This window comes from Globicephala melas, chromosome 2 (genome assembly GCF_963455315.2).
Source record: "Globicephala melas chromosome 2, mGloMel1.2, whole genome shotgun sequence".
Classification (NCBI taxonomy): Eukaryota; Metazoa; Chordata; class Mammalia; order Artiodactyla; family Delphinidae; genus Globicephala; species Globicephala melas.
In genome coordinates this window covers 167270477-167284361 of record NC_083315.2, presented here as the reverse complement: position 1 = coordinate 167284361, position 13885 = coordinate 167270477, and the positions used below count along the sequence as shown (strand labels likewise).

Here is a 13885-nt window from a genome sequence, read left to right as displayed (position 1 = left end):
TTGGATGCCTAAGGGTGCCCCATTATTAGGACAAAGAGATTCATTTGTTCACTTATCAGATACTGCTGTTGCTACTCCTCTGGTTCATTCAATGGCCTAAATTATTATTCTGTAACATCCATATATCATAATTGTCCACATTGCAATAATCTTTAAGAGGGTCTCCTAGTTCAGTTAAAATATTATTAATCCAAAGTAATCCTACAGGGGCTTCCCTGGTGGCACAGTGATTAAGAATCTGCCTGCCAATGCAGGGGACACGAGTTTGAGCCCTGGTCCGGGAAGATCCCACATGCTGCGGAGCAACTAAGCCCATGCGCCACACTACTGAGCCTGTGCTCTAGAGCCCGTGAGCCACAACTACTAAGCCCGTGCGCCACAACTACTGAGCCCGTGCTCCACAACAAGAGAAGCCACCGTAATGAGAAGCCCGCACACCGCAACAAAGAGTAGCCCCCCTGCTCTCTGCAACTAGAGAAAGCCCATACACAGCAATGAAGACCCAATGCAGCCAAAAGTAAAATAAATAAATTTAAAAACAAAAACAAAGGAATCCTACAATTACACAATAGTGTTTTGCATCTGAGTACTTGACATTTGCCCTTCCAAATGTCACCCTGACAAAATAGTTAATTTGCACTGAACTAATGTCTAACATTGGTTAAGAATCTAGTCACACACTCAGTAGAGCAACTAATTTAATTGTCTTTGTGATTTTATTTGCACAACACTAAGAAACACCTCCTTACCCATTCCCACCCAAATATCCCATCCCAGATTTCTCCTCCTGTGGCCATGAAATTTCCAGCATTAAAATATTAAGTAGAGGAAGCTGATTTAGATATCGCTTTAGTCAAGATCTGTCTTAGGGTCAATTAGTTGAGCAAGTTAAAAACTAATCACCAACCCAAATTCTTAGCCCTACATACTAGTCAGTTAAATGTTGATGAAAGGAAAGAGAAGGGTAGGAAATATTCAACAACACCAGGTGCCAGGAGGGGAAAAGTGGCAGCAGAGAAGGCACCAAAAGAGAAAGGACCATAACCGAGAGAGAAGAAGGGAAGCCTAACATTTATCATGAAAGTTAACATAAGAAACTCCATCCTGCAGCTACCTTTACTCCTTACTAGTGATACAAAACACGGAAAAACAATGCTTTCAGAAGCAAAGATGTGTCCACATGAAGATTTACCTGTATCAAATATGTCGAGCAGATTAACCAAAGTTTCAAAAGCTGCAAGCCGCACACTGCTGCCTTCATCCCTAGAAAGTTCTATTAATTCAGGGAGCACCACACTTTTTGTAAGTTCTGTCCTGCACAATAAGCAATAGAAGAAAATAAATCAAACCAATACATTTTTATCAAGAACTTACTAAGACCAAGTCACTGAGCTAAGTGTTACAGAAAATAGGAAAAATCGTAAGGATATGGCTCCTGCTGTCTGGAAGCTCGCAGTCTGGCTGGGAAAGCATGATAGTATGAATACAAGAAACATCGATAGCAATTGCATATTTACTTAGGCAACTTATGGTAGTTGCTCAATATACTCATTAAGTGAAGGTATTGTTCTGACAACTAACATGGTTGAACAATAAGACTGAATAAATGTTTATTAGCCACTTGTACTTCTTCTTTATGAAGTATATGCTCATTTTCTTTGCCCACTTGCCATATTATAAAAGTTGAGGGGAAATAAGGCATTATGGGGGACTTACATGTATGATACAAATATTTTCCCTTTTTCATTAGTTCCTCTTAGCAAACTGGATTACAGGTAATTTTTTTCAGGAAGTGGGTGTAGATTGCATATTGCCTAAACTAATATATCTATAAGAATATCTTTCTCTTCCCTCACATGTAAATTCTGCCGCAGCCAGACATATATGGAATAGAAGTCTAAGGATCTAAGGATCTAAAGATCCTGATATCTGTATAAGTCCAGTTTTATCAGTCTAGATGCTAGTAACTACAACCTAACCCTTTCATGATGTCAAAAGGGGGCAAAATACAGGGTCAGGAATAACAAGATGAACGAAATAAGCAAGCTTGCCCAGAGAGCCATCCAGGAATTCTGGGGTCTGGCTGTGTGATTTGGAGTCATCTGATGGTAGCTGTCTGCTTCAGCTCAAATACTGATGATGATTCTGAGTTCTATGGTCAGCCAGGACAGCACAATCAATTCGAGGAACCCTCTCCTTTGTGCCTTCTCCACCGACCTGTTCTAAGGAGACTGGGTCTGAAGAAACACTGGGGACCTACACATCTCCAGCTCTCTTTTCACAAGACAAGTTGCCTCTAGAGTTCTGGCTTGGCCCTTCCCTACATGCTCCCCCTTCATCAACAGACTTCCAATCTGACAAAAGACAAAAATAAGGGCAGAGGACAAGAACCAACCATCAATCCCATTATATCTGAATTTTACAATCTGCGTCTGACAAAGGCCATCATGGGTCTGCTTTTTGTCACTATATGTTAGTTTGTATTTGACACACTGTATATATCCTTTTGTGTCTGATTTATTTCTCTTAACATACTGATTTTGAGATTCATCCATGATATAATATCACATGTATCAGTACTCCATTCCTTTTTATTGCTGAATAGTATTCCGTTGTACGGACAGGCCACATTTTATTTTTCCATTCACCTGTGGCTAGACATTTGGATTGTTCCGGTTTTAGGTAAAACAAATAAAGCTGCTATAAACTTGTGTATATAAAACAATTCTTGTTGTTGACATATATTTTCACTTCTCTTGGGTAAACACTTTATAGTACAATAGCTGGGTCATATGGAAGATATACGTTTAACTGTTAAGTAAATGCCAATCAGTTTTCCAAAGTGGGTTCCACCATTTTACACTTCCACCAGCAGTGTATTAGAGTTCCAGCTGTTCCAAATCCTCATCAGTATTTGATTCTGACAGGCTTTTTACCTACACATTCTAGTTAGTGTGTAGTAGTATCTCACTGTGGTTTTAATTTGCATTCCATTTATGACTAATGATGTTGAATACATTTTCATGTGCTTTTTCATCATGTGTTATATCTTCCTTTATGACATATCTGTTCAAACATACTAATCATTCCTTAACTGGATTGTTTGTAAGAGTTCTGTATAGGGCTTCCCTGGTGGCGCAGTGGTTGAGAGTCCGCCTGCCGATGCAGGGGACACGGGTTCATGCCCCGGTCCAGGAAGATCCCACATGCCACGGAGCAGCTGGGCCCATGAGCATGGCCGCTGGGCCTGCGCGTCCGGAGCCTGTGCTCTGCAACGGGAGAGGCCACAACAGTGAGAGGCCCGCATACCGCAAAAAAAAAAAAAAAAAAAAAAGGAGTTCTGTATCATCGAGTCGTAAGAGTTCTTTATATATTCTGGATATAAGCTTGATATATGTATTGTGAGTATCAGTAGTTTTCCATTCTGGACTTGACTCGTTTTAGAGAGTAAACAGATTTTTTTAATATAAAGTCTAATTATCACATTTTTCTTTCATAGTTCATGACTTTTATCTAAACAATCCTTGCCTACCCCAAAGCCGCAGAGATTTTCTCCTATACTTTCATCAAGAAGTTTATAGCTTTTTTTTTAATTTATTAATTAATTTATTTTTGGCTGTGTTGGGTCTTCGTTGCTGCACTCGGGCTTTCTCTAGTTGCAGCAAGCGGGGGCTACTCTTCGTTGCAGTGTGCAGGCTTCTCATTGTGGTGGCTTCTCTTTGTTGTGGAGCACGGGCTCTAGGCGTGCAGGCTTCAGTAGTTTGGGCATGCAGGCTCAGTAGTTGTGTCTCGGGGGCTCTAGGGCGCAGGCTCAGTAGTTGTGGCGCATGGGCTTAGTTGCTCCACAGCATGTGGCATCTTCTCAGACCAGGGCTCGAACCCGTGTCCCCTACATTGGCAGGCGGATTCTTAACCACTGTGCCACCAGGGAAGTCCCAAGTTTATAGTTTTAGCTTTTATATTTAGGTTTATTATAGATTTCAAGTTAGTCGTTGTGTATGGTGAGAGGTGAGAATCGATGTTCAATTTTTTTCTCTTATGAATATCCAGTTATCCCAGTATCATGTTTTGAAAAGACTTTCCTTTCCTCATTAAATTGCTTTGACACTCTATTGAAAAATCAATCCACCATATTCTGTTTCTGGATTCTCTCTTCTCTTCCACTGATACATGTCTATCCTTTTACCAACATTACATTCTTTTGATTACTGTAGTTTTATTATGTCTTGAAAACAGGTAATGCACAGTCTTTGTCATTTTTTTTTTTTTTAGACTGCTTTGGCTCTTCTAGGTCACTTGCATTTTCATATAAATTTTAGAATGAGCTTCTACAAAACAGCACAATTTTGGTCGAGACTGCATTGAATTGCTAGATCAACTTGGGGAGAATTGACATTTTAACAATATTAACAATATTGAGTCTTCCAATTCATGAATATGGTATATATCTGTTTTTAAAAATTTCTCTCAACATTGTTTTATGGTTTTTCAGTGTAGAGTATAGAGTTTTCAGTGTAGGTCTTGTACATTTTTTGTTAAAATAAATAAGTGGAATTTTAAAATTTCATTTAAAAATTTCATTCAAAGTTTTAAATTGAAATTTTCATTTTCTAACTATCTTTTGCTAGTATACAAAAACACAATTGATTTTTGTATGTTAACCTTGTATCCTGAAACATCCTTAAATTCATTTACTAGTTCTAATAGCTGTTTTGTAAATTACTGAAGATTTTCTGTGTAAACAACGATGACATCTACAAATAGAAAACATTTTACTTCTTCCTTTCAGATCTTTAGACCTTTTAGGTTTTTGTCTTCTTGCCTTATTTCAATGGCTAGAACCTCCAGTAGACTGAATAAAAGTGATGAAAACTATCCTTGCCAGCTGTTACCATAGGGGGACAGCATTCAATATCTACCATTAAGTATGATGTTAGCTATAGGTTTTTCTTTCATACATGCCCTTTATCAGATTAAGGAAGTTTCCTTCATCCCTAGCTTCCTGAGAGTTTTTAATCATGAATGGATGCTGAATTTTGCCACATATTGTAATGGGAGGATTTTCAGGTTATCTTGTTTAGTATATCACCATAATTAGAAGTCTGGTCAACTTTTTCAAAAGTATGTTCTTTCTTTCCGATCTTAGTGCTGTATGTTCTTCCCCTCTAATACTGAAGGATCATTTTGTAGATCCCAAGTCTGTTTTTCTTTTCTCTTTAGTCATCCCTGTACAAGGAGAAGTCTATTCAGCACACTTGTTTTCTTGTAATGATTGTGTATGACCTCTTCATAATACTATTCACTATTAATCTGACAGACTAAGAATTGTCCTCTTTGATCCTAAACTGGTGCACAATCCACGGTGGCTTTCCAGTGTTTTGAAGCTTTTATTTCATATGGATACGCTAGCTTGAGAAGAATCTCTTCATTTTGCTTCCTGATCATCTTACTAATAAATAATTGTGCTCAATTCTGGTTAAACTTAAATGGTCAGTAAATCTTCCCTTGCTAGCCACAGCAAACACAAAATTACAAACCCAATTCTGTTCTGTTCTTGGGCCTCTTCCCAGCACATCTCAATCCCAAATGCCTTAGGAACATTAACTCCCAGAGCAGTAGTATCAAACCGGTGCCAATCTCTGAAGTTTTCTCTTCCTAATTCCTTTCACCTATCTCAGGGCCTCATCTAGCCTTGACTATAAGAAAATTGCTCTTGGTAACCATCAGATCTTAACAATATTCCTAATTTTCAATGCTGAAAGAAAAAAGCCTGTGTACCTCTCTTTAGTTTTATGTATTTTTCAAAGGGAGAATAAAGAATATGAATCAGGTCTTAGTATTTTTCAGCCAGCATAACACCAAAGTCCTATCATTATGTCTTTAATAATATGTAAGAACTCAAAATTAAATAAATATTATACAACCAAGCATTCTAACTTAACAAGTGCATTCTAACTTAACAAGCTAGGTAGATTCTTTCTAGTTTTACCTTTATAAATTAATCCTTAAGCAATAATCATATATTAATTTTCAGAAGACCCATATCCACTGTGTCAAAATTTCAGTGACAAAAAAAAAAAAAACAGAATACAAAAAGACAACAGCATATTCTCCTAATAGGTTCTGATCTTGGTTAAGGGGCACAGATCTGGGCAAGACTGAATTAATTATGGTCCACAATGATCCAGAGTCAGCCTAGCCTTAGAAGACCTAACAGAAGGAAGGAAGCTGGTTCTGAGATCAAGGTTAAGGAACTGATTACTCTGTTGAAATGTTAAGCTTCCACACAACACTTAAATCCTACTCAGCAAGGGTGGATGCAGGACAGAGGACACTACTGTACCCTCAATCTGTATGACATTCTAAAGTCTTTCTAAAGCCTTCAATATTGGCCCAGATTTTTTTTTAATTAGCAATTTTAATGGCAACAACCTGATTGTCCTTGCTTGTGAAACAAAGAACCAGGAGAAATCACTGCAATTTCTAGTAAAACTGAGAGGTTCCAAAGTTTTTTGTACCAATTTAGGATACTTGAAAAAAAAAAACTGTTTCCCAAGATGGTTTTTAGATAAAATTCCCTTTAAAATCATACTTATACCTTGACGTGAGAGTAGTTTTTACAGGTGAAGAGAAGAGACTGCCCTATCCCTCTCCTTCCTGAGCTTCACACACTCAGAAGACAAGGAGACCTACAAAGCAGACACTGGAAGGGCAGAGCCGCACAGGAGACAGACTTCCACTGAGTAATTTCATCTGAAATGACCCAGTAACACAGCTGCCAGCTAAAAGATACGGTACAGCTATAGTCTGAGCATGGTATATTCTATTCAAAACACGGACAATTTTCCCTTCCTGGATCTAGGGGTTCGGAGTGATAAGTAAGTAACTAAGGTAAAAAGGAAAGAAATTAACATTAACCCACCATACTAAACATCTTCACTTTTATCTCTTTTAACATAAACACATCAGAAAGTACTTACTATGATCATTTTTAAAGATCATATAAAGTTTAGCCCTTTAAAAGCATGCTTTCGTGGAATACAGAACAGGATACACATGTCTGACAATCCAGAAATAAAACTGTGACAAAAGGAATTGAAAGTATACTTACCCAATGCCCTGAGCTATATTTTCTAATTGCCGACACATACAAGATCGAACTTCGTACTCTACATCTTGACAGAGTGATTTTACCAAGGGAAGAATTTCTCTTTTAACGCTTGGAGAGAGAGGAAAGAAACATGCAAATGGGTGAGTATTTTAGAATAATTATTATTTTCAAAAAATTATCCTCAAAATCTTAGCTTAATAATAACAAACATACCTTAATAAAGAACTTTATTATTTACAATGTATATTTACATGTTATTACATTTGGATGTTAACAGCTACTTTTAAATTATGTATATGACTGAGTCTTTTTAAATAATGGTTAATTTGTAATTGGCAGCTAAAACATCTTAGCTACGATAAAAGGCTATAGGCAAGTGGACTGATTCTAGCAACCCTCAACCAAAATATTCGTCAATTTTATATCTTACTTTTGTGTCATAATTACACAACATTCCATTCTTTCCACTTGGTATTTATCATCTGGGCAGAGTGTAGCATATAAATTGTAAACATTCTCTATAAAACCTCAAAGTAAGATAAATTATTCAAGATAATGAATTCATAGCAATGATGGAAAAAAGCTGATGGAAAAAAGCAGAAATCTATCTCTATGTCAATGTTCACCAATTTTTGAAGTCTGTAAGATAATTTTATTTTATCCTCAAAACTACGCAAGGTATGTGACAGAGATGACTAAGATGGGAAATAGAAAAAAAGTTACCCTTATTGATTTTGAAAGGCCATATCAAGAAGAAATGCCTCTGAATAAGTACTCCCGAGAATTCTATATTCTGTAAATTTAAATCAGCTAAACTGTAAACAGTATGGAATAATACAAATCTAATATAATTATTAATAATATAGTCATTATACATTTTAAATCAATTTAATAAAGTAGACAAAAAATTATATACAAATACTCACGCAAGGGCATCAAATTTGTTGGTCAATTTTCCTAAAATTTTACAACTAACTAAACGAGACTGGACTGTTTGGGAAAGTTGTGCCTTGGAAACAAGTGGATTCAAAATCTAAAGAGAAAAGATTTAGAGAACAAATTCACAAAATTTTATACATTCTTGACACTAATGTCAGCTATTTTCTTCAAAGACTATTTTAATGTTCTAAACGTTTTTATAGAAGCGCAATTACATTTTGAGGTGCATGTTTGTTCATCACCTGGATCTCATTTTATTTGCCTTCTTGGATTATTAAGGCAAAGATGATGATAAATTATGCATTCAAAAACAATTAGGCACCGGGCTTCCCTGGTGGCGCAGTGGTTGAGAGTCCGCCTGCCGATGCAGGGGACGCGGGTTCGTGCCCCGGTCCGGGAAGATCCCACATGCCGCAGAGCGGCTGGGCCCGTGAGCCATGGCCGCTGAGCCTGCGCTTCCGGAGTCTGTGCTCCGCAACGGGAGAGGCCACAGCAGTGAGAGGCCCGCGTACCGCAAAAAAAAAAACACCAATTAGGCACCAAAAGAATTGAATTAAAGCTTATGGTGAATTCTCTAATGATCTGTTTGTGCATATAGTTGTGAAATATACATTTTTCAAAAGAAAAAAAGCAAGTTAATTATTAGATACCCTGAAATTTGTTTTTGTTCCATATAATTTTTACATTTGTCCTGAAGCAAGCAAAACATTATAACTTCAAAAAGATTCTATTAAGGTAATTCTGTCATTTGAATACAACAGCCCAACTCTGATACTGTATTGTGTATGTCCTGGGCACTCGAACTCAACAGCACGACAGACTGTAAAGAATTATGAAGATCAGTCCCTGATTCTGGTCCCAGCTATTTAATTTGTCTAAGTAATCCTGCTATTTCTCATCCCAAGGTTTCTCATCTACTTAAAATGGAGATCAGAATACTAGGTGGTACTACGATCCCCCCAAGTTCTAACTATAACTTTAATCAAAGGGGCAACTTTTTTCCTCTCAACAGAGTAGCCAGAATTACTGAATGCATAATGATAAATATAATTTAAAAGTCAAAAATCTGAAATAAAAGGCATATTTAAAAATCTTAAAAATCACGTTAAATAATATGCGACATTCTAGAGTAAAAACTGCATGCTACCATGATGCACCACTAATCAAAAAGTATAAATATGTCAACATTACGTTCAATTTTTTTTTTAAATTTTTTTATTTACTTTTTTTTTTTGCGGTATGTGGGCCTCTCACTGTTGTGGCCTCTCCCGTTGCAGAGCACAGGTTCCGGACACGCAGGCTCAGTGGCCATGGCTCACGGGCCCAGCCGCTCCTTGGCATGTGGGATCTTCCCGGACCGGGGCACGAACTCGTGTCCCCTGCATCGGCAGGCGGACTCTCAACCACTGCGCCACCAGGGAAGCCCTTATGTTCAATATTTAAATATGTGTAATCATCTAGATGTTTGGCATCAAGTATACAAACATCCTTATAACTGGGTAGATCTTCCCATTTTCTAGCAAGTGTTTTGGCACTGAGCTAGGGCCATAATCTGTACGAGGGTAAAGAAGGGGCAATGACACTTAATGAAATCCACAGAGGACATTTTATTGACTGATAACTCTTTTTCAACAGGACATATTTGAAAGGAAATTCATATAGAAATAAGGTTCAAAGAATGAAAAATCATTTGTTTAAAGAATAAATTTCCTAATTTTCCTGTTCTCTCATCTGAATTTGCTAAAACTTTTAGAGAAGGGTCTGTTGAACAATATTGAACATTAAAAAGCAAACAACAAATTGGTAACATTATTTACAACAAATATAACAAAGGATTGGCAACCCTGACAGATAAACAGCACATAAAAACAGTGATCAAAGGCCATGATCAGACAATTCCAAGAGAACAGAGGTGAAATATAATAATATATGAGAAAATATTCAACAGCATAATAATCAAAAAATGTCCAATGAAAATGTAATTCCATATCTGGCCCAACAAATTTAACTGTAATGCTATTGCTGATGAAAGCCCAGGGAAACAGGCATTTTCTCATATTACTTAGTCAAGAGCCTTAAGAATATTAATGCCCTCTAACCTAGTAATTCGACTTTTTTGGAAGTTACAGTTAAGGAAATTATCTGAAAAACAGGAAAAGCTCCACAGAGATGTTCATTATTGCCTTACTTTGATAATAAAACACTGAAAACAGGCTTAAATGTTTAATAAGTAAGTAAAATATTTGTAGCTACTACCAAATGAGAAATATGAGAAAATAATAAGGAAAATAAAGCTAAGTGAAAAACCACCATATATAAATTCAATATGATCACTAACACAGCAAATAGCACCATACACAGGGGAAAAAATCTGAAATGAAAATACATCAGAATGTTAGAAGTAGCTAAGTACAGAACCATGACTTTTCTTCCTTCTATATTTTGTACTACCCAAATTTTCTGTAATGAATATGTGCTGCTTTCAGAGTAGGAGATAACTTTATTCTTTTTTGAAATACCGTTTCTATCAAAAACGAAAACAACAAAAACCTTAGAGTGACTTAAGTACTAGAATTTACAAAAAAAAAAAAAAAGTATTACCTCATGCCTTAGGGTTTCTTTGGGCAATACTTCTATCACAGACAGAAGAGTTTCCAGCCATGCGTTGCTGACACCTGATTGACAAAGATAAAACATGCCAACTTAATTATCTCACTTACAAATTCAGTTTCAACTTAGCCACTAATATTTACAATTGTATTTAATAGTAAAATGGCAATAATTATTTTTATTACTATTATGAGAAGTTTCTCTATTTTTCTGTCTTAGCCAATATCTGGAAAACATTTATATCTTTAAAAATAATACTGAGGGTCTATCTTTAACCCAAAGTGTGCATTTTTCTTGTACTACAATACTATAACATAAATGTTGTAAAAGAAACAAATTTAAGAAAAAAGTATAAATCATAAGATGAACTAATGGGTCTTCAGGCTTCAAGGGCACTGAATTGTGCAGTTTTTGTACAAAAATAGTCATCGCTATTTTTAGTCACACCACTGATCAACTCTTAGGCAGCACAGTCTCATTCAGTTATGGTCATCGGCCTAACACAATTCAAATAACATCACAGCCACATACAAGAAACTACAAGTACATATACGATTAAGCACGTCAGGCCCCTGACCTGCGTCCCTGTGCTCCAGATGCAGTAGAATGACTTGGAGGAAGGAGTGCGCATATGTATGAATCGACACTGATTCTTCCTGTAGAATGGTCAAAAATGATACCGCAGCCGTTAACTGCATTTCCACTCCTGCAACACGCAGGACCTCCTGTATAATCAGAAAGAGTGTGCTATTATATAGATGAGAAATCAGAAATTACAATTTTTTTAAAATCCAAGCTCATAGAAACCAAACATAGTCATATTGCACAAAATAACTATATGACCTTTAAGGATATGTACTTCCTTTTATTACTTTAAGAAAACTATATTAATCTGCTCCTGATTGTTTAACTTATTAGGCCACATAACATTTATATCTATTGGGTTGGCCAAAAAGTTCGTTCAGGGCTTTCTGTAACAGCATATATATATATATATATATATATTCAATATATATAATTTTTTTTTTGGCCATGCCACGTGGCATGTGGGATCTTAGTTACCCAACCAGGAATGGAACCGGCACCGCCTGCGTGGAAGCGCAGAGTTTAACAACTGAACCGCCAGGGAAGTCCCTGGACCACATAAAGTTTAAACGTCTCAGGATTTATGAAATAACACTCCATTGCTTTATTGCATAAAAATTATAAAAAGTACATAAATATTTAGATACTAGAATAGTCATTTTTAATAGATCTCAATTTCTATTTTGCTCTTCGTACTGTACAGTTTTCCATTCCCACCTACAATAATGTCAAAGCTCAATCACATGTGTTTTTATTACTTGTATTTCTGCTTCAAAAAATAAATATTATGCATTCCACTATAAAAAAGGAATGCACTTAAGATTGTGCAAATGTATTTTCCCCTTTAAACAAGTGACAAGAACACAAATTACTACAAAGTAAACTGTATTTTTAAAAAGGAATTTTTTTAAATATAAGAATGTTTTTAAAAATTAATTATATTCATAGCCATCTCCACTCACCTTTTAAAGTCAAAGCCTACATTAGAATAGTTAAACACATCAAAGAGTCAAAAAAAAAACCCTATCTTTCATATAAACCTCACCAAAGATATCACCTATACTTCTCCAGAAGACTGTGTGGGTATGCATAATGCAAAGGCAGCTAAAAGTCTTACTTTGTTTAATCAATTGTGACAACTACTGGAATTTCCCTTGTATGCCTATTTTATAACTAACAGAGTAAAGTTGGTAGAACAAGGTGGAACTTGCAACCATAAAACAAAGTTTCATATCTGTGATCTTAGGAAAATTGGTCTTTCTGTATTATTTCCTAATATATAAAATGTAAATTATGGCTTCATCTTCTTAGAGATTTAATTGAAATCATTTAAATAGCACTTTTATGGCTTACCAACTTGTGCAAACTGAGCATTTACATAATGACCATTGTACATCCAACTGTCTCCTCTCCACTACCCTTGGATATCTGGTGGGAATCTCATCATCTGAACTGACCTCTCCCCAAAACTGGCTCTTCCTCCCACCTTCTGCTAAACAATCAATGACAACTCTGCCCTCCCAGCTTTCCACCCAGAAACTTCGGGGTCATCCTTAACTCCTCTCAGTCCCTCGCTTACCGTAATCAAATGACCAGTCAATCCTGATCCAAAATCTGACCACCTATCACCTCCACGGCTACCACTCTGATTCAAGCCACCATCATCTCCCGCCTGAATTACTCTAATAACCTGCTAACTAGTCCCTGATTCTATCACTGCCCCTCTACTACTTATTCTCTACAGCAGCCAGAGAGATTCTTTTTAAAAAGTCAGATCACGTCACTTTTCTGCTCAAAACTCTCCAGTGGCTTTCCAACGCACTCAAGGAAATGTCTAAACCTTTTCAATGACTTACAAAAATCTGTTCCCAATTCCCTCTTTTCCCAGATTTCCACATGGTTGCCTCCCTGATCTCTTTCAAGCCTCTATTCTAATGTCACCTTTTCAATAAGCCCTTCCCTGATGACCCTATTTTAAACAGAAAGCCACCCCCTTGCGCCAGCCCTCGCCATGACCCGACGGGTTTATCATCTCCATTGTCCAACATACAACAAGTCCATCCGTTTATGGTCTACCTCCCACATCTAGAACATAAGCTTCATGACTGCACAATTTTTTGTCTGTTTTGTTCACTACCGTATCCCCAACTCCTACAGCACATGGCAGGCGTTCAGTAAGTAATTGCTGGATGACTGAATATCTCTTACCCTTTCACCTAAACTTTCTGCTCTTGACGCTCTCTCCCTTCACACACTTTTTCCACATCTCCTAAAAGGTGGCTTCAAAAGATTTTGAAGTGAGTCCTAAAGATTAGGGATTGGTAGAATTAGACACAAGGCAAAGCAAAAATGGATCACATAGAAATGCATTCTCAATTCTCTTTCTGGCACGTCAATGAGGAGATATTCCTGCCATCTTCCACCCCAGTGTCTCTGCAACCGTGATTTAGACCATGTACCCAGAGCCCTTGATTCAGCGCGGTGGGAGCACTGCCAGTCATCATGACATATATCATTCTACAGCAGAAGGAACAGACCCAGAGCTGTCAAGTATTTTGCTGAAAGCCAGCAAGCTTGTAATTGGCAACTCTAAGACTTAACCCTTTGTCTGCCTGATGCCGAAGCCAGGCAACAAATTCT

The 13885-nt window shown here is 36.9% G+C and overlaps 1 protein-coding gene across 10 annotated transcripts in view; it reads right to left on the bottom strand.

Annotated features, from left to right (window-relative positions):
• PPP4R4 (protein phosphatase 4 regulatory subunit 4) overlaps positions 1–13885 on the bottom strand; it is a 119841-nt gene that overhangs the window by 40577 nt on the left and 65379 nt on the right. For 8 of the 10 annotated variants that reach the window (XM_060295237.2, XM_060295239.2, XM_060295240.2 and 5 more), the window contains 5 exons: positions 11238–11385; positions 10652–10725; positions 8038–8144; positions 7112–7219; positions 1193–1314 (listed from right to left, as the gene is read on the bottom strand). In XM_060295237.2, the coding sequence (XP_060151220.1) occupies positions 1193–1314; positions 7112–7219; positions 8038–8144; positions 10652–10725; positions 11238–11385 (559 nt within the window). Of the gene's footprint in view, positions 1–1192; positions 1315–7111; positions 7220–8037; positions 8145–10651; positions 10726–11237; positions 11386–13453; positions 13550–13885 lie in introns of all 10 variants that reach the window. The other 2 variants (XM_060295243.1, XM_060295242.1) reach the window with 1 other exon arrangement.